Source organism: Giraffa tippelskirchi, chromosome 4, assembly GCF_054371585.1.
Source record: "Giraffa tippelskirchi isolate mGirTip1 chromosome 4, T2T-mGirTip1v1.2.pri, whole genome shotgun sequence".
NCBI lineage: Eukaryota > Metazoa > Chordata > Mammalia > Artiodactyla > Giraffidae > Giraffa > Giraffa tippelskirchi.
In genome coordinates, this window is record NC_137278.1 from 9,338,584 (window position 1) to 9,363,672 (window position 25,089).

Here is a 25,089-nt window from a genome sequence, read left to right on the forward strand (position 1 = left end):
CTCTGTGCTTTCATGTCCCCTGATTGTAATTAGCTGTTAGGATCTGTCTGGGTCTTGCACTAGATGGATTGCTCACTCAGGGAAGGACCCTCATTTCGCATAGGAGCCCGAGAAGCTGGCAGGAGGAGGCAAGAAGGGATTGCTGTTGAACGAAAAAGGGGAACCAGTATTGTTTGGGACGTAGCACCAGGCTGTCCCCAGCCTGTTTCTGAACTCCTTTGGACCTGGGACCCTTAGTCCATGATAACTGGGGTATGGATGAGGAGAGAGGGGCTGGCCAGTGGCATTGTGGGCTTGCGTGAAGATTATTCCTTCACATAAATTCTCTTTCCTCTAAATCCCTCTCACACTGACCCCAAGGCTGGAGAAGGCCTACCTGTAATGAAGACTCAAGATTCAGAAATGTTCCACTTTTGCATCTCATCCCTTTCGGTGACTGGTTGTCATGGAAACCTGAGTGCAGGAAGCTCCTGCTGGCTCCCTTTCCAGGGTGGGAGCTGCGGGCTGACTGCCCTATGCAGACTCTGGCTGAGCTGCTGCCTGAGTTGCTGCCGAGCCGGCAGCTGGTGCTAGATGGCTGGAGCCTATGCACTCTGGGCCAGACTGGGCCTCATCGTTCCTTCCTCAGTGGAAGTTAAGGACTTCCCTGGTGGCTCAGACGGTAAAGCGTCTGCCTACAGTGTGGGAGATCTGGGTTTGAGATCTGGGTCGGGAAGATCCCCTGGAGAAGGAAATGTCAACGCATTCCAGTACTGTTGCCTGGAAAATCTCATGGATGGAGGAGCCTGGTAGGCTACAGTCCATGGGGTTGCAAAGAGTTGGACACGACTGAGAGACTTCACTTCACTTCAGTAGAAGTTTGTGGGTTTATCCCAGAGTGTTGGCCTGAGTCTGCCCCATGCACTTCAAGACTGCAACCCTATAAACATGTTTCTAGGGGACCAGCAACCCCCTAGATAAACTCAGGTTCAGGTTCTGGACTGAGACAGCATGAGTCTTAGTCTTGACTCTGCTACTGGTTGGGTTGGCTCTGTAGTCTTGAGCAAGACATTTGATTTTCGGAGCCTCAGTTCCCTCATCTGTAAAATGGGGATAATAATAGCATCATGGGATTTCTGCTTTTGGCAAGATGGTGAACTGGTACTCTGAAAGGCCCTCCCACTAAAATACAACTAGATTCTGCATGAATTACAAAAATAAAGCAAAATGGACCATTGTTTTTAATGAATGCATTGCTGGGTTTGTTAGAAAGTAAGGGAAATCTCTAAGGACAAAACATTCTCTGCCAAGAAAAAATTCAACAAGGCAATGGGGAACTAAAACTAAAGCATGATGTTACTACTAACAGGGAAACAGGAAAGTCAAGCTAAATGTTGAGATAAGCACTGGGCCAGACAAATTAAGTTTAGGGCAGAGGCAAGGTGAAAGAACTTAACTTGAGATGCCTGCATTGTGCTAGGGTCTCTTAAAGGTGGCTAAAGCAGTTTCAGGTTAATAGCAGCCCCGACTAAATGCAAATATCTTCCATAGGAATGCACCTCCAATTTAGGCCCTCAGGATTCCCACAGATTAAATAAAAAATGAGCTCACAATCAGTGATGACCATACTGCAAGGGAACAAGCCACTATGAGTGTTAGTCAGCAATACAATAAACAATATGCTGAGACAATATGCCCTTCCTCAAATATTTTAAAATATTAAATATTTTAAAAAATCCGGCTGTATATTTTCTACAAAAGTCACTCCTAAAAACATAAAGACACTAAAAGGCTGAAAATAAAGATATCCAAAATGATACATGAGAAAAAATGTCAACAAAAGGAAAGTTGGAGTGGCTTCATTAGTATCAAAAAATAGTCATCAAGTTAAATATTATTATAAAAGATAAAGAGAGTTCCTCATAATGATTAAAGTTTTAATGAACTTGGAAGATAAAACAATTCAACTCATAAAATAACCTCAAAATATACAAGGGAAAAATGAATAGAACTGCAGAGAAAAATGGGTAAATCCATGATTGTTATGGAAGATTTCAACATATCTCTTATAGTTCTTGATATGTCAAGTAAAGAAAAAAATAAAGTTATAGAAGATTTTAACTATATAATTAATGAACTTGAGCAAATAGATGTAGATAAATTCTTAAATCCAACAATTAGAGAATACAAAGAATTTCATCCATACATGGGAAATGTATAAAAAGTGACTACATGCTAGAACATAATACAATTCTCAATACATTATAATCTGGTATCATACAGATCATGTTTCTGTAAACTATAATGCAACCAGATTAAAAGTCAATGACAAAACAATGAGCAAAAAAATTTCCATGTGTGCTTAAATTAGAAAAAATCACACTGGAAAAGTTTAAAGTCCTTATGAATGAAAATATTGCATAGCAAAACTTTTGTAATGCAGTATAAGTGGTAGTTTGAGGGAAATTTAGAGCCTTAAATGCTTATATTTTTAAAAAAGAAAGCTGACAATTAGCTAAGCATCCAACTTAACAAAAATAGAAAAAAAAATAACAGAACTCAATGAAAGTAGAGGAAAGAATATTATAAGTTAATAAAATATAAAAATAAAGATACAGTAGAGGGAATCAACAAGGCCAAAATTAGTTCTTTGAAAGACTAATAAAGTAGATAAACATCTGGAAAAGTTTAAAAATAATTTTTTAAAAGGCATAAATCAGTAATAGTAAGGATGAGAAAGGAAATATTGCTACAGCTAAAGCAGAGATTTAAAAAAGAATGTACTATATAACTTTGTATTAATAAATTTAAAAATAAGTAAAATGCACAAATTTTTTGAAACACATGACTTATCAAAACCAGCTTAAGAAAAAAAAAATCCTGAATAGTCCTATAATCACTAAACATGATTGAATAGGTTGCTAGTCCCACATAGAAAACATTAAGCCCAGGTGATTTCAAACATTTGAAGAACAGAAATTACAATTTGATGCAAATTCTTCCAGAGAATAGAAAAGAGGGAACACTCATCAATCACTTCGAGAAACCAGTACAACTTTATTACCCAAACCAGGACAACCTCATTCGTGTACCTAAATGCAAAAATCAAGAAAGAGTAGAAGACTGAGTCCAACAAAATATTTAAAAAATCACAACCAAACTGGGTTTTTACAATGAATGTAAGGAGTGGTTTACCATTAATATATATCATATATTAATACAGTATTATTGTTATTACCATATTATAATGTTATATATAATACTTATTACATATTAGTATGTATTATATATTCTATAATGATATTAATGTATATAGAATTGTAAATATGTGCAGTGACATTAACAGGTTAAAGGAGGAAACCTATGGATAAAGATCATTTAATCACAATCAGCATTCTTTCATGATTAAAATTCTTACCTTCCTAGGAATATAAGGGAATTTTCTTAATTTGCAAAATTTAGCAAAATCATACTTATTAATAAAAGGTAAAAACCATTATCCTTAACAAAACAAGCTAAGGATCTTAATATCCTCCTAATCAACATTTTAGTGAAGGTCCTAGCCAATGTGTTTAATATTTAAAAAGAGCAAGAAAGAGAAGAAAAGAAAGGAAAGAAGAATGATTAGAAAGAAACAAAACCATCACTTCCAGGTGAGATGATTATCTACATCAAAACAATCCAAAATGATATACCAAGAGATTATTAGGATTAATGAGTTTTCAAAGTGGCAGAATGTAAAGATAATATTCAAAACGAAATCCCTCATCTCTACACTTGTTTATAAAACAATTCAGAAAAAGACAACATTTAGGATAGCAACAGAAAGTAAGGGATCTGAAAACAAATCTAATCAAAGATGTGCAAGACCTGTTGCAGAAAATGATACAACTTTTCTGAAAGATGTCAAAGAAGACCAATAAACAGGGAGATTTATCTTGTTCGGGACTTCCCAGGTGGCTCAGTGGTAAAGAATCCGCCTGCCAATACGAGAGACTCGGTTTCTATCCCAGGGTCAGGAAGATCCCCTGGAGAAGGAAATGGCAACCCAGTCCAGTATTCTTGCCTGGGAAATCCCATGGACAGAGGAGCCTGGCCAGCTACAGCCCATGGAATCGTAGAATCATGACTTAGTGACTAAACAGCAGCAGTCAGTTATTCTGTTCAAGGAGAGAAGGACTCATCATCCATATTTTTATCAATTCTCCCATATCAATCTACAGAGTGGTTGTCATTCCAATCAAAGCCCTAATAAGATTAAAAAAAAATTTTTTTTTTTATTTTGTAAGCTGTACCTTGAGGCATGTGAGATCTTAGTTCCCAACCAGGGATCAAACCTCTGCCCCCTTCAGTGGAACTGCAGAACCACTGGAACCACTGGACTGCTGAGGCTTCTCCCCAGTAGGATTTTTAAAAGTACTTTACTTTCTGTAAGCCAGAAAGAAAAACAACAATACAGTATACTAATGCATATATATGGAATTTGAAAGATGGTAACGATAACCCTATATGCGAGACAGAATAAGAGACACAGATGCATGGAACAATTTTATGGACTCTGAGGGAGAAGGTGAGGGTGGGACGTTCTGGGAGAATAGCATTGAAACATGTATATTATCATATGTGAAACAGAACACCATTCCATGTTCGATGCATAAGACAAGGGCTCAGGGCCGGGGCAATGGGATGATCCAGAAGGATGGGATGGGGAGGGAGGTGGGTGGGGGGTCCAGGAGGGGGAACACATGTAAACCCATGGCTGATTCATGTCAATGTATGGCAAAAACTATTGCAATGTTGTGAAGTGATTGGCCCCCAACTAAAATAAATAAATTTATAAAAAAAAAAAAAAAAGTACTTTACTGACTGTAAAATCTAGGTGGAAGACCAAAAACCCAAGTCTAGCTGTATACTCCTGAAGAAGAAATGGTGGTTAAACATGCCTAAATGCAACCAAGACATATCAAGTGTTAGGAGTTAAGATTGTGTGGTATTGTCACAAGATTAGACCCATAGACCAATACAACAGTAATAAAATTTCACATGTGTAGAAAACTGACATGTGATAGAATTGGCTTTTCAGACTACTGGGAAAGGATTAACTATTTGATGTAAGGTGCCTGGACTCTTGATTATGGAAAAATACGAATTTGGATCCTTATCTCAACCTGTACCTCCAAATAAATTCTTAATGGATTAAAATTTTAAATGTGAAAGTCCAAACTTTAAAATTTAAGAAAAAATATAGGAGAATACCTTTATGGCTCTGGTTGTGAAGGATTTTGTAAATAAGGCACACACACACAAAAGCACAAACCATAAATGTTTGATGGATCAGGCTACATTCAGTCAGTTCAGTCACTCAGTTGTGTCTGATTCTTTGTGACCCCATGGACTGCAGCACACCAGGCTTCCCTGTCTATCACCAACTCCGGGAGCTTGCTCAAACTCATGTCCATCGAGTTGGTGATGCCATCCAACCATCTCATCCTCTGTTGTCCCCTTCTCCTGCCTTCAATCTTTCCCAGCATCAGGGTCTTTTCCAGTGAGTCAGTTCTTCGCATCAGGTGGCCAAAGTATCAGAGATTCAGCATCAGTCCTTCCAGTGAATATTCAGGACTGATTTCCTTTAGGATTGATTAGTTTGATCTCCTTGCAGTCCAAGGGATTCTTAAGAGTCTTCTCCAACACCACAGTTCAAAAGCATCAATTCTTTGGCACTCAGCTTTCTTTTTGGGCTTCCCTTGTGGCTCAGCTGGTAAAGAATCCGCCTGCAATGTGGGAGACCTGGATTCGATCCCTGAGTTGGGAAAATCCCCTGGAGAAGGGAAAGGCTACCCACTTCAGTATTCTGACCTGGGGAATTCCATGGACTGTATAGTTCATGGGGTCACAAAGAGTCGGACATGACTGAGTGACTTTCACAGCTTTCTTTATGGGCCAGCCTCTCACATCCATACATGACTACTGGAAAAACCATAGCTTTGACTAGACGAACCTTTGTTGGTTAAGTAATGTCTCTGCTTTTTAATATATTGTCTAGGTTTGTCATAGCTTTTCTTCCAAGGAGCAAGCATCTTTTAATTCCATGGCTGCAGTCACCATGTGCAGTGATTCTGGAGTCCAAGAAAATAAAGCCTTGTCACTGTTTCCGTTGTTTCCCCATCTATTTGCCATGAAGTGATGGGACTGGATGCCATGATCTTAGTTTCTTGAATGTTGAGTTTTAAGCCAGCTTTTTCACTCTCCTCTTTCACTTTCATCAAGAAGCTTTTTAGTTCCTCTTTGTTTTCTGTCATAAGGGTGGTGTTATCTGCATATATGAGGTTATTGATATTTCTCCCGGCAGTCTTGATTCAAGCTTGTGCTTCATCCAGTCTGGAATTTCATATGATGTACTATGCATATAAGTTAAATAAGCAAGGTGACAATATACAGCCTTGATGTACTCCTTCCCCAATTTGGAACCAGTCCGTTGTTCCATGTCTGGTTCTATCTGGTTGCTTCTTGACCTGCATACAGATTTCTCAGGAGGCAGGGAAGGTGGTCTGGTAGTCCCATCTCTTGAGGAATTTTCCACAGTTTGGTGTGATCCACACAGTCAAAGGCTTCAGTGTAGTCAATGAAGCAAAAGTAGATGTTTTTCTGGAATTCTCTTGCTTTTTCTATGATCCAACGAATGTTGGCAATTTGATCTCTGGTTCCTCTGCCTTTTCTGGATTTAGTTCAGGTTGAACATCTGAAAGTTCTCAGTTCACATATTATTGAAGCCTAGCTTGGAGAATTTTGAGCATTACTTTGCTAGCATGTGAGATGAGTGCAATTGTGCGGTCGTTTGAGCATTCTTTGGCATTGCCTTTCTTTGAGATTGGAATGAAAACTGACTTTTTCCTGTCCTGTGGCCACTGCTGTGTTTTCCAAATTTGCTGGCATATTTAGTGCAACACTTTCACAGCATCACCTTTTAGGATTTGAAATAGCTCAACTGGAATTCCACCACCTCCACTAGCTTTGTTCATAGTGATGCTTCCTAAGGCCCACTTGACTTCGAATTCCAGGATGGCTGGCTCTAGGTGAGTGATCATACCATGGTGGTTATCTGGGTCATGAAGATCTTTTTTTGTATAGTTCTTCTGTATATTCTTGCCACCTCTTCTTAATATCTTCTGCTGAATATCTTCTGTTACGTCCATTCCGTTTCTGTCCTTTATTGTGCCCATCTTTACACAAAATATTCTCTTGGTATCTCTAATTTTCTTGAAGAGATCTCTAATCTTTCCCATTCTATTGTTTTCCTCTATTTCTTTGCATTGATCACTTGGAAGTTTTTCTTATCTCTCCTTGCTATTCTTTGGAACTCTGCATTCAGATGGATATATTAAAGACCTTCTATTCCATAATTAAAGACTTTTTATTCCATAAGCTGGAAGAAGTTATTTGTAGCACATATAACTAGCAAAGAATTTGTATCTAGAATAGAGTTTTTACAAACAACCCTAGAAATAAATGCAACAAAGACAAACAACCCAAAAGAAAATTGAGTGAAAGACATAAACAGGTATATCCCAAAAGAAAACACACAGATATAGAATGCACATAGGAAAAGATGCTCAGCCTCGCTCATAGTAGATCCTTTGGGGCAAATCAAAATGGATAAGTACTGTCAAGGATGGGGAGCATAAGACAATGATGCACAAGGCAAAGTCCTGTCTGTGATAGACAGGGCCAGCCATGAGAGGGAGGGTGGCTTTCTGGCTGGCAGTCTCCCTTTCTCCCTGCTTCTCTTGTCCTGGCCTGTCTGAGCCAACCTGCTGGCTAGCACCTGGGAGGCGGCTTAGGGTGGGCCACACCTCATGGCCCTGCTGTTGAGTCCTCACTCCTGTTGCCCTGGGACACAGCCTCCGCCTCTGTCTCTTCAGCCATTCCAAGGCACTCCTTGGCTCGGAGCCTGGTCTGGTGAAGTCCGCCCCACCCCCTCAGAAGGGCAGAGTTGCATAATCTTTGGGGCTTTTCCTGTCTGTCCTTCTTCCTTGTAGGCAGAGTTGCTTATTTACACTGGTGAGTTGCTCTCAGGATCTGCCACTCACCAGCTCTGTGAAGTTGAACAGGCTCCACCCGTCAGAGCCTCAGCATGTTCATCTTTAGAATGGGGATGATAATACTTCGAGTGAAAATGCAATGAGATCATATCTAGAGGCACTAGCCTATGATAAGTACTCAGGACTCAGCAGCTATTGTTATTGTTCTGGTTATCATCACTGTTAGCATTATGACTTATTGTTGGCAGAGTGTTTTTATAAGCAAAAAAACCTGTTGCAGTAAGTTGCTTTCTTGCAGAGTTGCAGCTTCACTTTGGTTTTGAGAGCAGGTTTTTGCTCATGTCACAGTCACTCTGTTTGTGGACATTTTTCTGATGGGTATAACTTGATTATTTGTTCATTAGTAACTCGGCACCAGTAATTCACTTTTTCAGTTGAACGCTGTTGCTTATGAAGTACCCCCACTGCCTGGCCCTGCGGCACAGCCTCCCGGTTCCAGTTGTGGGTGAACCGGAGGGGATTCCCTTCCGTGTGTGTGGGACCAGAGGGGACCAGGCAGGTGCTAGTGGCCAAGACCTCAGATGGCATAGCTACCAACATCCCTGTAACTTGTGTCTTGAGGCTCAGGCCTGGCTGACTGGCAAGGACAAGCTCCCACTGACTGTGCCCCGATGCCTCCTCTGGCATGGCCCTGGAGGCCATGGGAGGCCCAGGTGTCTGTCAGCCTCAGAGCATGAGGAAAGGAAGGCTGGTGTCACAGGAAGTCCAGCTCCTGGAAGCTTCCCTGTCATGCCATGCACCATGCGAGAGCTTTACACGGTAGCTTTAATGGGTAGGTGGAGCCTTGCCATTGTCAGTGGCAAGGATCAACCCACATCACCGCTTTCAAGGGCTTCCCTGGTGGATCAGATGGTAAAGAATCTGCCTGCAATGTGGGAGACCGAAGTTTGATCCCTGGGTTGGGAAAATCCCCTGGAGAAGGGAATGGCAACCAACTCCAGTATTCTGGCCTGGAGAATTCCATGGACAGAGGAGCCTGGTGGACTGCACAGTCCATGGGGTCACAAAGAGTTGGGCTCAACTGAGCAACTAACACTTTGACTTTTCAAGGCCCTTAGGCCCCTCTTCGTTCAGTGTTCTAGGCTGAGTTAGCTTCTGGGGTAGGCAGAGGGAGGGGTATCCATGAATAGTCAGCCCCACTGTTTGAGCTCCTAGGGTGGGCTGAACCCTGTGAGTGGTTCACTTGCTCATGTGACCGTCATGATGGCTCTGTGCTGGTCCCTTGGGGTGGTTAAGTGACTTGCCCAAGGTCACATGGCCAGTGAGTGGCAGAGCTGGGACTGGAACTTGACAACATCGCACTCACTTCCCATTCTCTGAAGCTGGACAGAGCCCTCAAACTCCACAGCCCCAGGCCCCCACCAGAAGAGTCGCCCCCTCATTGGTAGGCCGCAGGGACTGAAATGATCAGAATGAGATACTGACCCTCACATCCGGGGTTCCCAACTGTGACCTGTATCCTATGTTCTGGAAGCATCCACAAGAGTTATTGCACACTGAGGGTGGAGCTGGATCTTGCTCTGGTGAGGGGGGTCCCCTTCATGTACCTGGGAACAAGGCTTTCCTGGGTCCTGAAGGAGGGGTGCAGGGGAAGGGGCCTGGCAGGGCTGTGGGGTGCTTGGCAGTCCTCTACTCACCCCTGTGTTCCTCCCTCTGGGCACAGGGAGGGCTGATTCCTCAGGAGCCAGGGTACTGAGGATACGCAGCTCCCTGAGCCTCAGTTTCCTTATCAATAAAATAGGGGTAGTGCCAGTAGGTACTTCACAGGTGAGTGTGAGAAGTCATACAGACAAACAAGGCTGGGAGTCTCTGAAGCAAGAAGATGCTCCTCTTTTACCCCTCCCTTTCCCCTCATTTTCCTCCTCCTTTGTCGCTGTCACTGCCCCAGCTCTGGTTCAAATCCCAGTTCTGCCATTTCCGAGCTCTGCTGGCCTCAGGAGTGTTCCTTAACGTCTCTGAGCCTACTTTTTCGTTCTATAAAATTGGAATGCTGAAGAATGCGTGGTATCGTCCGTGTAAAGCTCTCGCATGGGGCTTGGCATGCAGAAACGTCCCAGAAGGCGAGTTTCTTCCCTCCTCCCTTTGAAGCCTGCGTCATCTCTGTCTGCATCATCTCTTGAGCCTAACCCATGTTTCAGCTCTCACCTGCCTGACTCCCGGTCGCCACCTCGTGGCTTGATGGATGACTGCAGGTTCAGAAGCAAAATTCAAATAAGCTTCCAGTATGTTTTGGGGATTTAGTATTCAATTAGCAAAGCACCCCAAGGGATGTAAGGAATGAAAGCAGGTTGCTGCCCACAGAAAGGCGCCTGGATGTTCTGTGCAGACAGGAGATCTGCACGAGGGGCTCCTGCCACCAGCCCATTCTCGCTGTTAGTAGATTCTGTGCTAGGAACGTCCTGAGCTTCATTCCGTGGCCGAGTTGGCTCTGATTGGGATGAGAGTTTTTCAAATGAAGCAATAGGGGTTTCTGGAACCATGGCAGGGCACATCATAGTCTCCAAGGAATTGAAAGTTATATCTTCTTTATCGAAGGAATGGGTCCAGAGGGTTTTTGTTTTTATTATTCCTCTTTAGGCCACAAATGGGCTTCTCTGGTGGCTCAGTGGTAAAGAATCTGCCTGCAGTGCAGGAGACGTGGGTTCGATCTTTGAGTGAGGACGATCCCCTGGAGGAGGGCATGGCAACCCACTCCAGTATTCTTACCTGGAACATCCCATGGACAGAGGAGCCTGGTGGGCTACTGCCCATGGAGTCGCAAAAGAGTCGGACACCACTGAAGAGACTGAGCACGCATGCCACGAATAGGTACTTCACATACACCCTCTCTGTTATTCAAATGTGCTCACTTTATTCTCAGCTAAATCAAGAGCATGGATGTGTCAGGCATCCTCTCACTGCCAAGGGCCTGACTGCCCCTGGCATGCCCAGCGAGGGCATCTCACCTCCTGCCATCTCTGGCCTTAGGACCCTGGGTGTGCCCTATCTCACTGGTCCCTCTGCGGTTCCCACCTCTGAGCACTTGTTCTGCCATTCCCTCCTCCAGGAGGCTTCCCCCTGATTTCCCAGGCACAGCTGATGAGCCCCCCTCCCCGCCGCTTTCAGGCCTTGGTGCTTCTCTCCTAGCTCCTTCTTATCCTCTCCCCAGACGGGCATGGGTCCTGGGAGGGTCTGCCATGCAAAGGATGAAGACCAAAAGGGATGAGCAATCCGGGGGCTATCTCCAAGCCCCAGGGGTTGCCTTGCAGTCAAAGCCATACACAGAGCCCCCTGTTCATCCATCAGTGCCCAGGGCAAGGTCTGGCTGGCATGAGGTCTGGGACACTCAGAGGCGAAAGAGGGCATCTGAGGAGAGCAGTGTTGGCCCGGCAGGGTGAGAGGAACTGGGGAGAGCAGAGACTTCACCGTCAAGTGGACATGGCGGTTGTTCCCGCCCCACGGGGCTTCGAGGAGAAAGTGGAACAAGACATGTGAGGCTCAGCACAATGTGGGGTGCACGGCGAACCCCCCCAGTGGCTGCACCCAGAGCAGTGAGTGGAGCCCCTCGGTCACCTAATTCTCTGCTTCAGTGCCTTTTAGCAGGTCAGCTGTGGGCGGGCAGGCCAACTGCATTGCCCGAGTCCGGGGGGCGGCCCTCTTGTCCTGGTGGGGGGCTGCAGCTGCTCTCCTTCAGACCATCCTCCTAATGCCTGTTGGACCACGCATCTCACCACCCACCTATCCTGGTGGATTTGCATTCCACCAAGCTGTTGCCAAGACCTCACCTGCTCCAGTCCAGGCCTCACACCTGAAGTTTTCTCAGGGAAGGCGGGAATGGTGAGCTCCAGAGGCAGGACCCGGGCAGGCCTCACACCCTTGAGGATCAGCTTTGTAGGGTGGGCTCAGAATCACATTCCTCTCCAGGGACCACCCCTCTCCTCGACTCTAGACCCTCTCCAACCCCAGGTTCCTGGGAAGAATCATCCTTGAGCAAGTTACTGCTCTCCAAGCCTCAGTTTTCTCATCTGTACAATGGGATAAGAGCTGTTCTGGATTGTGAGGGTCGGTGGGCTGAAGTCTATGGCATGGACTTGGCTAGTATCGGTCCTCTGGAAAGAGGGGCCTGGAGAGAGACCTTGTCTCACACCCTCTCTTGTCTCCAGACAAGGCCTACATTTCCTCCCTCTCCCCCGGCTTCACGTTCTGGGCTGGGAGGAGAAGACAGGCAGGAGAGAGGGGAGCAGTGGATTAGCACAGCCCCCTGTCCACCCCCCACCCAAACATTTTTTAGTGACAGGATTTTAAACGATTGCTGTCGGCGAGAGAGCTGTCAGCTCACTGCTCGGGGGTGGAGTGGGGGAGGGGGCTGGGAGGTGCCTCTCACAGAAGCCCAGGCCTGGGACTTGGATGCAAGACCTAAGTTAGTCCTGCCTCCATGCTGTTGCAGTCTGGACCAAGCGACTCAATTTCTCTGAGCCTCAGTGAGGTCATTCGGAAGGGAAGAGTTTCCTGGGTCTCTGGGCCTGACCTTGGAGGACCAGGTTGCAGGGCCAGAATGTGGGCTTGAGGAGGCAGCCAAGGTGGTGTCCAGGCCATGGGTTTGCAGCTGAACCTGGTTTTGAGCCGTGTTTCTGCTGCTCCTTGTTTGCTTTTGGTCATGTCCTCCTTCTGAGCCTTGGGTTTCCCTTCTGAAAATGGGACCTTAGAGGAGGCAATGAACAAGCCCAGAAGCCTGTGGGGCTGCAAGTCACCCGAGGCTGCAGGAGAGGGTGGGGTGCGGCCGTCCCATGGGCAGAGAGAAAGATGCTCCAGGTGCTCCCAGGTACTCCCAGGTGCTCCTGGCTGCGGGAACGGGGAGGGGGCTGAGAAGGACCAGCCAGACGATGGGGGAAGGAGGAGAGCATCAAGACTTCAGGTCTGTGGACTTGGGGCCTCCTGGATACACAACCAGGCAGAGATGTACAATGATACACCCAGGAGTGGATGCGCAAATGTCTTCACCTATGCACAGACACAAGTCTGAGACTCCTGACTCCACAGGCAGATCTAGACAGCCAGCTGCACGCCAGACACTGATCACCTGCAGACACCCAGCTTCTTGCACAACCTACCCAGGCAAACTGACCCACGGAGCCATCATAGACACGTGCTTGCGCATGCGCACACACTGGTATTCCTCAAGGTACTCTAGGGAACCTCAAGACCTCAAGGAATATACTTTGAGAACCAAAATTCCTTGGGTCTCTGCCATCTCCACACCCCACCCGACCCCACCCTAACCACCATCTCCCCTGGATCCCAGGGCCATGTCCAGCCCCGAGCTCTCGTGATTCCTCAGGATTTGGCCTCAGCTTCATTCTCCCTGTCACAGTCTCCCGAGTGCTCTCACCCACCTTGTGCCTCAGTGACCATCTACCTGGTTATTGAACACCTGGATGCTCAGGTCTGGCCCCTTTGAGGCTCAGCCCTGCCCCCGACATCTCGCGGATGCCCCAGAGACCCTCAGCTCCTGGTGCCTCAGATCAGAGTGTTCCAGGGACCCCCATCCCAGCGATCCAGTAACCTCGATGTTGCCTTCACTCCCCTCTCTCACGGAATCTCCAGAATGTGCTTTCTTCTTTCTCCCATTACCACCCTAGTCAGAGCCATCATCATCTGTCGCCTAGGTGACCCATTGATCCTCATCTTTGTCCAGTCCACCTGACCTACTTGGATCCATTCTCCACTCAGCAGCAAGACCCTGAATGGTCTGGCTTTGCCTCTGGCCTCATTGCTTCTCCCCCAGCCCCAAATTAAGCTATTCTTGCAGTTTAGGAGAGTCACAAGATTCTGCCTGCACCTGAGGTGTTTGCATAAGCTTGAAGAACTTGCAGACACCCCTCCTCCTCCCCACCCAGTCCCCCTACACCAGCTAACTTCCCATCTCAGCTTAATATGCAGTTTCTTCCAGGAAGCCTTCCATGATGTTCCGCCCTTCCAGATGAGGTTGGGTACCGCTGTAACAAGGCTGAGCTCACATCACATTGTCTACCTCCGTGAGGCAGGGACCAATCCCCAGTTCTCAGCCTAGTGGTTGGCACTTAAGGGGCCCCTGTAGTGGTTGGTTGAGTGTGTTAGGGAAAGGGATGATTGAGATGGGAGGGAGGCATTTGTTTCAAGGATGGAGATGGGTCGGGGTTGGGACAAGACAAGGATGGGGAGGTGACTATTATAGGATGGAACAAGGGAATGTGTTGGGCAAGACCAGGGACCCCAGGATCTCCCCTCCTGACCTGCTGTCCCTGGCAGCCACTGAGAAATCTGCTGGCATCTCAGGCAGGACTGGCTCAGGCCCCGCACAGCCCCTCCCCCCAAGGAGAGGCACCACAGGTGTGTACAGGTCAGTTTATTTACAAATATACTGATGTCTCGTCTTCTTCTGTTGTTTCCATTTTCTGCTTTCGTGGGAAGAGGCAGAAGGTGAGAGTGGAGGGCAGGGTGGGGGTGGTGATGTGGTAAATGCTAATAAATAATTTAACAATGACAAGTTATTAAATAAAATGTGTCTGGGGATGGCAGGTGGACAGTGAGAGTCTGTACAAGGAGAACAGGAATGGCCAGCAGCCCCGGTCCCCACACCTGGCTGGGCTGGGCTCCCGTGGGACCCCGGTGGGGCGCGGCCATGGCAGAGAGGCCCACTGGCAATGGTGCCATCCAAGGGCCAAAGGTTCGAGGGTCCATCCTGCTTCCCCAGCCCCCAGGCGGCGTGTCTGTGAATGCGGGTCTATGAGCCTTCGTGTGTGTGTGTCTGTGTGCGCGTCTGTGAGCGTGGACCTCCCCCTTCCCCACAGGGCAGAGTGAGCCCCAGAGCTGCGGGTTCTCCCAGACGGGAGGTGAGAGTCTCACCCCAGGTGGTGCCCAGAGCTCAGGCTGGGGCCGGGCAGAGGTCAGCCAATTCTCCTTCCCCCGAGCCTCACTGCTAGGGCCTGCTCATCTGGACATGGTGGACTCCCCATGTCACCGCCTCCAGGAAGCCTCCGGAGATGCCCAGCCCACTGGCACTGGCCCCTTCTCTATAGGCTCTGCTGGGCCCGTGGTCTGACCCTTAGAACCAGTGTCCCTCTGTGCAGCCTCCCTGGAGAGCTCCATGGCGGAGGTAGTAACACTTCCTGTGTTACCAGGGGCAGATCCCTTCCTCCCTCTGAGCCTCAACTTCCCCACAGGGAAGCAGAACTCCGCTTTCCTCTGACACTCCCCCCCACCCCTCACTTTCTCACTCTTCCTCCAGAGAACAGTCTGTCACGTCCCCCTTCCCTTGGGCTTCCCACCCAGGCACCACGTGATGGTGGTCCCGCATCACAGCAGCGGTGGGAGTGGTCCTGGCCACTCACCTCCCCCACCCCAGGTCAAGGCTGTGCTTTTCTACATGAAGTGGACAGAACCCAGTCATCTCAACTCACCCCAACCCCAGCAAGCCTGACTGGTCCCATGTGCTTCTGCTGGGTAGCCTTCTCTGAGCCTCAGTTTCCTCATCTGAGAAATGGGTCCCCAACAATGTCTGGAAGGGCTTGGGACAGAATTTGTATGTCTCTCCTCCCAGGAGAGAGGTCCTCAAAAGGGGCCCTACATCTTGCTCATCTGTGTCCCGACACCCAGTCCAGGGTCGGGCAGAGTGGTCATCAGAGCCCGGGGTAGGGTTGCAGTAGAGTGAAGGTGTTAACCTAAACTGACTGATGGGGTGTCTCTGGCACAGGGAGCTGAGGGCCCTCTGGCTTTGACAACCTGCAGGTCATCAACATGTGTGTCCTGTACCAGCTCCTGGCAGGGGGCAGTGTCATGGCAGAGGCAGAGCCCAGGCTGGACTTGGGGTTTATGAGGACCCAGGGGGGCAAGTCTACTAAGAGGAGTCATGTCCCCCAACCCAGAGGCCATTCACCAGGCACAGAGGACGAGGAGCTGGCGTGGTGTCCCTATTCTCTGCTCCAGCTCTGTTCCTGACTAGCGGAGAGGACTGTCCCTTCCCCTCTCCTGGCCCAGTTTTCCAGCTGCAGAATAACGGGCAGACTAGTTGATCCATTCCTGAGGTTCCTTTCAACATAAAGAGTCTGGGAGAGAAGGGCCAGGTCTACTGGGCAGGGAGCATCTACCCCCAGACCTGCTCTGAGTGCCTCCAGCATGAGTTGACTATATGGGCCCAAGAGGAGAAAGGGGATCAACCCTCAGAAAGACAGAGTGGCTGCCTATGAGACCAGTGGAGACCTAGGACCAAGAGATGGCACAGAACCCGGGAAGGTTGAGGCTGCAGAAGGACATGGGACATCGACTGAGACCCTGTGGGAGTTTGTGGAACAAGAGCCCGGAAGGGCCAGGCTGGCTGATGACAGTGGGGAGACTGGGTTATATCTGTTCTACACGTTTAGAGGGAAAGCTGGAGCCAGGCTGGGGCGTGGGGTACAATTTTAAAAGGAAGGGCTTTTAAAAGGAAGCTGGAAAAGCCTGGCTTCGAGAAGAGAGGATGAAGGCTAAAAAGGGACAGAGGTGACATCAGCAGAAAAGGCGGATGAACTCGGGGCTGATGAAGCAGTGAGTTCCTTGTCACTGGAGGTGTGAGAGGAGAGGCAGGAGCGGTTTGGGTGAAAGCCCAGCATCAGATGGAGTGCCCCGGGGGTGGCTTCTGAGATGCCTTCCCGCCTGGAGCCTCTGCCATGTGGTCTGATTCTGTCTGGTTCTGGGGCCTCTGACTCTGCCCAGGCAGCCCCCATCTGGGCAGAGGCGAAGATATATCTGCATCCATGTGCTCTGAGCTCACTTCCTCTGCCCTTCCTCCCCCCCATTGCTGTCAGAGCGGCTCCCTGCCCCCCGTCTGGCCTCCTTCCCCTTCCTGACATGGCAGGGCTGACCCGCAGAGGCCTCTCTGTCTCTCTCAGCGTGTCTAGGTACCCGTGTGCACATCCACATGGGTGTGCCTTTAAGCGTGTGCGTATGCATGTATGTCTCCATCCCTTTGAGTCGGCCTGGGCTCAACCTTCCTGCCTGTGGTAGGCTTGGCCCACCTGCCAGGCTCATCCCCACTCCCGCACCAGGCTCCAGGTAGAAGGGGTGATCCTAGTCTGGTGGGCCTCCCCCAGAGGTGGGGGGAGGTGGGCACAGGGTACACAGGCTTCTCACGCCATCGTCTAGGGCATGCACGGGGCTGGGGGGCCCTGCCTTGACCTAGGCCTGAGCCATGGAGGTGGCCTGGACACAGAGGGGACGTTTAAAAAAATAGAGAGAATTTAAGCTTCCCCTAAAAGAGATGGGGAGGGGGAGGGAGGCAATGGAGGCCAAGGTGGGGCTGGGAGGCGAGTGGCTGTCCAAGAGTTCTGGGTCCTTGGGGGTGACACGGTCTCTGGGGGCAGGACACAGTCCCTGCCCAGGCTGCGCCCATCTGCCTGTCTGGCTGTGCCCAGTGGGCACGTTAGCCAGGCCCGGTTGGCCGAGAGGAGGGCACCGTATGGCTGTCTGCAGAGTCTGTGCGGGCGGTGGGGCTGGGGGTGGTGAGGCAGCTTCTGCGGCCAGCGGTCCCCCGCTCCAGGACCCTTGCCCAAGCGTCCGTGCCGCCCGGCTGGCTCTCAGGAGGCAAAGTAGGAACTCTGCATGGAGTAGAGCCTGTCGATGGGGTTCCCCACACGGGCCTGCAGGGAGCCCACGTCCGAGGAGCCGAGGAAGCAGTCGCTGAGGCTGGTTAAGGAGGTATCGCTGTCGATGTCGTGGAAGATGGAGTCGTTGCCTGAAGATGGGGGTGGGGGGCAGGCAGAGGGGAGGGCGTCAGCACCGGGGACCAGGCGGGGGGCTCCTGGGGGCCCCACTGGCCCTACAGGCCATGTGGCTGGAGGTGAGGGAGGGACAGGATGACTGCCGGCTGGCAGTGCCTGAGCAGAGGAGTTGGGGGGCTGCGGGTGGGGGTCTCCAGGGTGCCCCCTTCCCAACAGGAGGAGGCAGGTGGGCCATGTTGGAAGGGCCTGCCAGGTCAGGCTGGGGGGGCAGGGGTGGTGCTGGGCCGTGAGGGGTGGGGCAGCTTACCATAGGGGTTCATGTGGTCACCTGGCATTTGGGGTGGCGTGAGGCCCTGCTGGAAGGGGTCGCTGCTGCCGTAGGGGCTCTGCTCCATGGCCACGATCTGCTGCTGTGGCGGGGCCAGCGGCGTGTAGGAGGCCATCATGCCCTCCATGCGACTGGACAGGACCTCTGGGGAGAGACCATGCCCTCACTGACCGCCCGGGGTTGTCCTGGCCTAGAGGGCACCTCACAGATATACCCCAGGAGTCCCCCATGGCTTCCCATCCCACACGACCCCCGCCCCCCACCCAGTCCAGGCTGCCCACTGCAGTCCCTCTGACCTCCTCCTTCCCAGCCCCTCCCCCTGCTGAGGTTGCCCATGACCTTCCAGGGTCGCTGAGCCTCGATATCTGTCCTGCTCCCACCAACCTTCCCCAGACACACACTCCAGCGCCTCTAGAAGAACTAGTTTATCCAAAGTCAGAGGCTTCCAGTAACAGCCAGTAACGACTCATGACACATGGGTGCACTGAGTGCCCTGCACCTGCAGCATCAAGGTGGAGCCTGCACCTGGGCCAACAAGGCTCAGGGAAGGAGGGCTTCCTGGAGGAAGGGACCTTCCACCTCCATGTAACTCCAAGAACCAGCAGAGGGTTAGACCTGCTTAGCCAGGGGCAGGATGCCAGGCTGAAGGGCAGCAAAGGCAGAGAAGGGAGAAACGGCCCGGTGGGAGCAGGGAGCCCAGTCCACGGGGCTGGACATGAGGACAAGAGAAAGTCATGCCTGGGGAGAGAGATGGTTCCCTGGGGACCCGAGCTGAGTGGGAGGCGGGGTGTCCCCTGAGGCTGTAGGAAGCCAGTGGAGGGTCTTGGCTGTGGAGGGACCATGGAGAAAGGCTGGGAGGGTGAAGGACAGAGGCAGGGCCCATCAAGAGGAGCCAGGAGGGGCGAGGGGCTTGGGTCCCTATTAAGGTAGATGCAGGAAAGTCTAAGAGGGGCATGAGGGACCTGGGAGAAGAAATCACTGCCCAACTGGGTGACTGAGCAGATGCAGCGCTCATGTGACAGACAGGTCAGAGGTGACTCCCGGGTTTCTGGTGTGGGTACTGGGTGGGGTTGGTGCCATTTGCTGAGACGGGGGGGTGGGGAGGGGGAGAGCAGCCGGGGGTGTTGTGTGCACGTGGCCTGGGAACAATGGCATGAAGTGTAGTGTGGGCTGTGATGAGCTTGAGAGGACCTGGAATGTTCCTGGGGAGACTGCATCCAGGGGACAGCTGGGAACACCAAAGAGCAAGACAGTGTAGGAGCGGGCTGAGATGCCCGTGGCCATGGTGGCAGCCCCCGAAGGCTGGGCTGTCTCAGGAGAGGGGGCAGAGAGAAGACAGGGAGATATGGGCTCTGAGGCCACGCACAGCCCTGAAGCCCTGGGTCCAGCTGGGACACCGGTCTAGCCTCAGAGTCCTGAGCTGCCCATCAGTGCCTTAGCACCTGCCTCGGGGCACTCGTCTCCCGTGGGAGTGGGCAGCAGCGGCCCCTACCCCAGTCCAGCAGTCTTGGGGAACACCTGGGCCCCCCTCCAAGGCCTAGAAGGCTCCACTGGGGTCCCGCTGGGGTCCCGGAGGCCAGCCCCAGTCCAAGATGTGGAAACAGCATTTGGGCAAAGCTCAGTCTACCCTGGACTCCTCAACATCCTGCAGACTTTCTCTGGAGATTTCTCTAGAGGCTTCCACTGAATTCTACATGGGCAGGAGGGTGTGTGGTCATGTTAAAAGCATGGATTTAGGAGCCTGAAAGGAACTTCCCTGGTGGTCCAGTGGTAAATAACCTGCCTACCAATGCAGGAGACATAAGAGACTCAGGTTCTATCCCTGGGTTGAGAAGATCCCCTGGAGGAGGGCATGGCAACCCACTCCAGTATTCTTGCCTGGAGAATCCCATGGAGAGAGGAGTCTGGAGGGCTACAGTCCATGAGATTGCCGAGTCGGACACAACTAAGCAACTGAGCATGCACGCAGGAGCCCTACACTCAGGGCCAAAACCCAGCTTTGCCCCTTACTAGCTGAGCCTCAGTCACCTCATCTGTGAGATGGGGGGTAACAATGCCCCTCCTCTCAGGGATCTGTGAGTTAAATGAGACGGAAGCTGTTGCATGGTGTGGACCGTGCCTGGCACACAGAGAGGGTGAGTGGAAATTCTGTCCCTGCTCCAGGCTGCCCTCCCTGCCATTTCTCCTCCTCCTGTGTCCCATGGTCCCCACTGCCTGTCTGCTGATCTCAGCAGGCCCAGGCACTGGCTCCCTGAGACCTGACCCCTGGGGCGGGAGGTTTCCTGGGAGTCTCGTGACAGACCGAGCCCCGTGCTGGGCCCCTGGCTCACCTTGGCCCAGCCGCTGGGAGTTCTGCTGCTCTTGCTGCTGCTGATGCCGCCGTGCCAACTTCTTCATCTGCAGGAGACAAGGTGCGTTCCAGCCCCGCCTTGGCCCCCATGCACTCCTGCCCCACCCTCATCAGGCCCTGGGTCTTCTGCCTGCCCGCCCCCTCCCTTGCCCAGCAGGGTGGCAGGTGGCCGGTCCTCACCTTTGCTCTTTGGTTCTGAAACCAGACCTGGACCACGCGCACGCTGAGGCCCGTCTCCGCTGCCAGCGTCTCTCGGACCTGCCCAGAGAGAGGGAGTGGTCAGGCCCAGGGGTGGGCAGGGGGTGGGAGGTGGGAGGTCCAGGGGGTTGGGCGGGGAGCTGCAGAGATGCCCAGGTCCTTGCAGGAGTCTGGAAAGGCAGCGGGTGTGGGGGTGTCAGCCCCTGCCCCACCCCAGCCGCCCCTCACCTTCCGGCAGGGCTTGGAGGAGACCTCAAAGGAGGCCTTGAAGGCTCTTCGCTGCTGCGTCGTGAGGATGGTCCGGGGCCGCTTGGGCCTCCGCGGGTCCTTCCCGTCGTCCCCACTGCCCTTGCTCTGGCTGCCCTGTCCCTTGGCCGGCTTCATGTCCCCGTCCTCATCCTCACTCTTCACTGTGGGGGACACGATGCAGCGGGTCAGCCCGGATCCTCAGCAACCCGCTGCCTGCTGGGGTCCCATCACCTCCTGCCAACATCTGGCATGACTCCCCCGGGCCCTCCCCAGGGTAAAGACTGCCCCCTTCCCCGGCCCACAGGCCCCGCCTCATCTCGTCTCTCATCTCCTGTCCACCTACCACCCCTCCCGGGCCTGGTGTGTCCCCTTCCTCAGCACACGGTCCTCACGTCCTTATCTCGGCCCCCTGGGGAGACCTGAACCAAAGCCACCAGACCTGCCCTGCTGACCAGACAGGCAGCAGAAGGCACCCTGGTGAGCAGGCCGGGACACACGCTGCACACTCAGATGCACATGCGTTCAGAAGGGCAGAGAGACAGGCCCACATGGGGACAGGTTCAGGCACTGCAGAAATATGCCGGTGCACACGTGTGGCGTGCACATGTGTGGCTGGCACACGGAAGGGAGCACAGCTACGCTGACGCTCACAGGCGACAGATCTGCCATTAGGCGCACGGCCCTCTTGATGAGAGATGCTGGTGGCTGTGCTCAGTCTGGCCCTGGGCTTCCCCTGACCCAACAACCTGCCTGGGCCCTGCCTCGGCCTGTGGCCTTCAGTCCCTGGGGGACCCCAGCCCAGCATGCCGGCCTTTGGGAAAACCAGTTTCTATGGCACTAGCCCAGCACTGGCTGGGCCTTGGGGCCCAGAGAGGAGGCTCCAAGGAGCTTCCAGGGACTAAGGATTGACGAGCAAAGACACACACACTCTGCTGAACATTCTCACACGGGCATGTTCGTGACTGTGACATGTGCATGCACTCACACACACACACACAGGTGCATGCTCGCAGGCAGGGACATACAGGCATGCACATGTCTGGACACACACACACCTGCATGCAGAAGCATGCGTCTTCACCCAGCGACACCCACCCCCACTTGCATGCCTGAGTTATGGGTCTCAGAGATGCCGGCTCCAGACAGACAGCAGAGCCTCCCCCATCCCCCATGCCTCCTGCTGCCCCCAGCCCATCTTCCTCCGAGCATGAGTCCCTGTGGAGGGGGGCCTCCCTCTGAGAACCCCTCCTAGGCCAACGGCACCTGGCTGGCCCCCGCTCTCCCGCAGGAGCCCAGGCAGCCTGACCACCATGGTGCCCTGCCCAGGGGCAGGCAGAGGGACAGATGCATGGGCAGCTCATACCCCCCTCCAAGGGCTCTGGCAGGGACACGGCTCCTTTGTGTGGGCAGGTCCTCTGACCATGGGCTCCAGGTTCCCCACAAGGGCCTGGCAGACCAGGGCACCCCCTCCCCACGCCCCCTGCTCCAGTCTGTCTTTGCCACCTCCAGGAATGACCAGGTGCCAGCCTGCTTCCTGACTTTTTCCTCCTTATTAACTTGTTCCTGGCTGGCTCTGCCCTTCCTGCCAGGAGAGCTCCAAACTGGCAGTCTATGGGGGTCTGGAGCAGGGTAGAGAGGAGCCTTCACCCCAGGAAATGGAGGCTTTCCCTCCACCACAGAGGACCCCAGTTCCCCCACTGCTGAAGACTTGGGGGAGCATGATGAAGACAGGATGCATCGGATCAGATGCCTGCAGACTGGGTGCTGAGAGAGACCCCTGTGAGGTGGGGCTGCAGTGGGGTCACAGCAAGGGAAGGGGGGGTGCTGGGCCAGAGAGCAGGGGGCATGCGTTCATGTGTGTGCAAACTACAGTACATGTGAGCATATGGATAAACATGTAGCCAGATGCTTACTGCATGAGTGTGCTAGAGCATGTGTGCACCTGTGTTTACATGGGTGTGGGCTTTGGCATGCTTGGGCATGTAAGCACATGTCTACACGTGGACATGTGTCTGTGTTTTTACATTCCTGGGCGTAGGTATCCACACACACATTTTATGTGCTTGTGTGTGTGCATGTATGATCACATGCACCTATACCTGTGCGTGATCATGTCCAGGTGTGTTGTGTTTGTGGGCCTGTGGGGCCGTGCACACATGTCTGTGTTAACCCCACATGTGAACACCTCCGTGCATGTGTGCACTGCCTGTGGGTGTGGGTGCAGTGTCTGTGTGGGGTGCGGGACCCAGAGTCAGGAGTGGGTTTCTCCTGCAGGAGGACCCTCTGCGGCGTGCTTGCCAAGGCCCCCACCCGCCACCCACCCCGGCTCCAGCAGCAGCTCACCGGAGTCGGACTCGTCGGGGCTCACGGAGCTGAGTAGATCCTTTTCCTTCTCGTAGTCACCCTTGCACAGCAGCTGGCCCTCCTTGAGCACAAACTCGTCACCCTTGCGTAGCTGCCGCTCACACACGCAGCAGCAGAAGCAGCCCAGGTGGTACACACACTCTAGCGCCCGCATCACGAACTCGGTGGGGGCGATCTTCTCCATGCAGCCGCTGCACTTGGCCGCGAAGAGCCTATGGGTGCACAGAGAGGGGGCATATTGGCTGGGCTCAGGGATCCCTCCCAGAGGCACAGCCCACAGAGCACCTCTTCCTCCTGCCACCTGGATCCCCTTGGCCCAAGTGGGAGAGGCCCTCCCTGGGCACAGAGCCAGACAGTGGGACCCTACCCCTTGGCTGGCAGACCCCTGACGACACCAAGATGGACACTGGGCATCCTGCCCAGAGATATCAGCTCAAGAGCCTGCCCGCTCAGAGACACAGCGGCCACTAGAGGGCAGAGTGCAGGGCCAGCCTCCACCTTCCCTGAGAGCCGGGTGGGCCCTGCCCTGAGTGGAAGGACCGGCAGCCCACAGGTCCCATCCACCCTCCCTCCAGCACCTGTGCTCCTGCTCTCTGGCCCTGCCTCTCCCCCACATCCAAGTGATCCCCACCCTTGCCCAACCCATCACCCAGCCTGGCTCTCTCCCCTCCTGCCTGAGGGGCTGCCCCAGTGTCCTCCCTGGTTCACGGCCTCTCCAACCCTTTGACTCACCCTCCAGGTTGAGAACCAGAGGGGTCTGTCCAAAGCACACATGTGATCACGCTGCCTCCCTGCCCCAGACTTGTCCATGGCTCCCTCGTGCCCTCAGGAGAACCTCCAAGTTCCTGAGTTTGGCCCTCAGGCCCTTCACAGTCCTGCCTCCCCTTTTACCCCTTTACTCCCGGAGGCTGCAGCCCCACGGAACAGCCTGAAGCCCTCCAGGGCACCATCACCGTGGCCCTCTGGCATGCTCTTCCTCTGGCCCTTGCCTCGGCCACACCTGCTTATCCATCATTTCAGCCTAGGAATCTCCCCCGTGAACAGATAGTTACAGAACATGCGTGCAGTATCAGCCGCTCTTCTAAGCGCTCTGTGTACAGAAATGCATTCATCCTTGCAACAACACTATGAGGTAGGAAATATTAATCCCATTTTAGAGATAAGAAAACTGAGGTGCTGAGAGGCAGGCACGTGCTGAGGGTCACGTGGGTAGTAAATGATGGAGCTGGCTCTGCCTCCGGGGCCTGATCCGGTCCCTCCGTGACAAAGAGGATCCATCTTTCATCTCGGGAGACAATGCTGGGGGTGGGGGCGGGGTGGGTCTTGGCGACTCTGGTGAGTGAGCATAAGGGTCTGAGCAGGGCCCCGCCCCGGCCTGCACCTACTGACCGCTCCTCCCAGCTCCCCATCCCTGTCACGTGCCCTGCTCTGTGGGAACTCAGCCTCAACAACACTTTGATGGAAAAATTTATGAAGAATCAAATTATTGCTGCTGGGAGGGAATTAAAACCATTTTTCATTTCCCGCGTCCCCGGGCCACGTCTGCGGGCGCCACCTTGGGAGCACTGCGTGCATCCCATCCCTCTTTATGGCCTGCCATCACAGGCACAGATTACAGCTGCAATTCTCTACTAATCGGTTCTGGAACAGAAACGGCCATAAATGCGAGGCTCTCGGCCTGCCTCCCTTCCCAGGGCTGCCATCCACACCACCCACAGTGAGTGGGTGGGACACAGTGGGCAGGGCCAATCCCAGCTCTGCCTGCTGCCCTGGCACTGGCCAGGGCACTCAAACTGGGGACACCCCAGC

General features: G+C 52.3%; 1 protein-coding gene across 2 annotated transcripts in view; it reads right to left on the reverse strand.

The window, feature by feature from the left end:
* Positions 1–17,418: 17,418 nt before the first annotated feature.
* LMX1B (LIM homeobox transcription factor 1 beta) overlaps positions 17,419–25,089 on the reverse strand; it is an 84,123-nt gene continuing 76,452 nt past the window's right edge. The window contains exons 3-8 of one of the 2 annotated variants that reach the window (XM_081596462.1): positions 23,260–23,492; positions 20,896–21,077; positions 20,650–20,727; positions 20,450–20,516; positions 18,120–18,263; positions 17,419–17,805 (exon numbers count right to left, since the gene is read on the reverse strand). In XM_081596462.1, the coding sequence (XP_081452588.1) occupies positions 17,648–17,805; positions 18,120–18,263; positions 20,450–20,516; positions 20,650–20,727; positions 20,896–21,077; positions 23,260–23,492 (862 nt within the window). In that variant the 3' untranslated portion in view covers positions 17,419–17,647. Of the gene's footprint in view, positions 17,806–18,098; positions 18,264–20,449; positions 20,517–20,649; positions 20,728–20,895; positions 21,078–23,259; positions 23,493–25,089 lie in introns of both variants that reach the window. The other variant, XM_081596461.1, reaches the window with a different exon arrangement.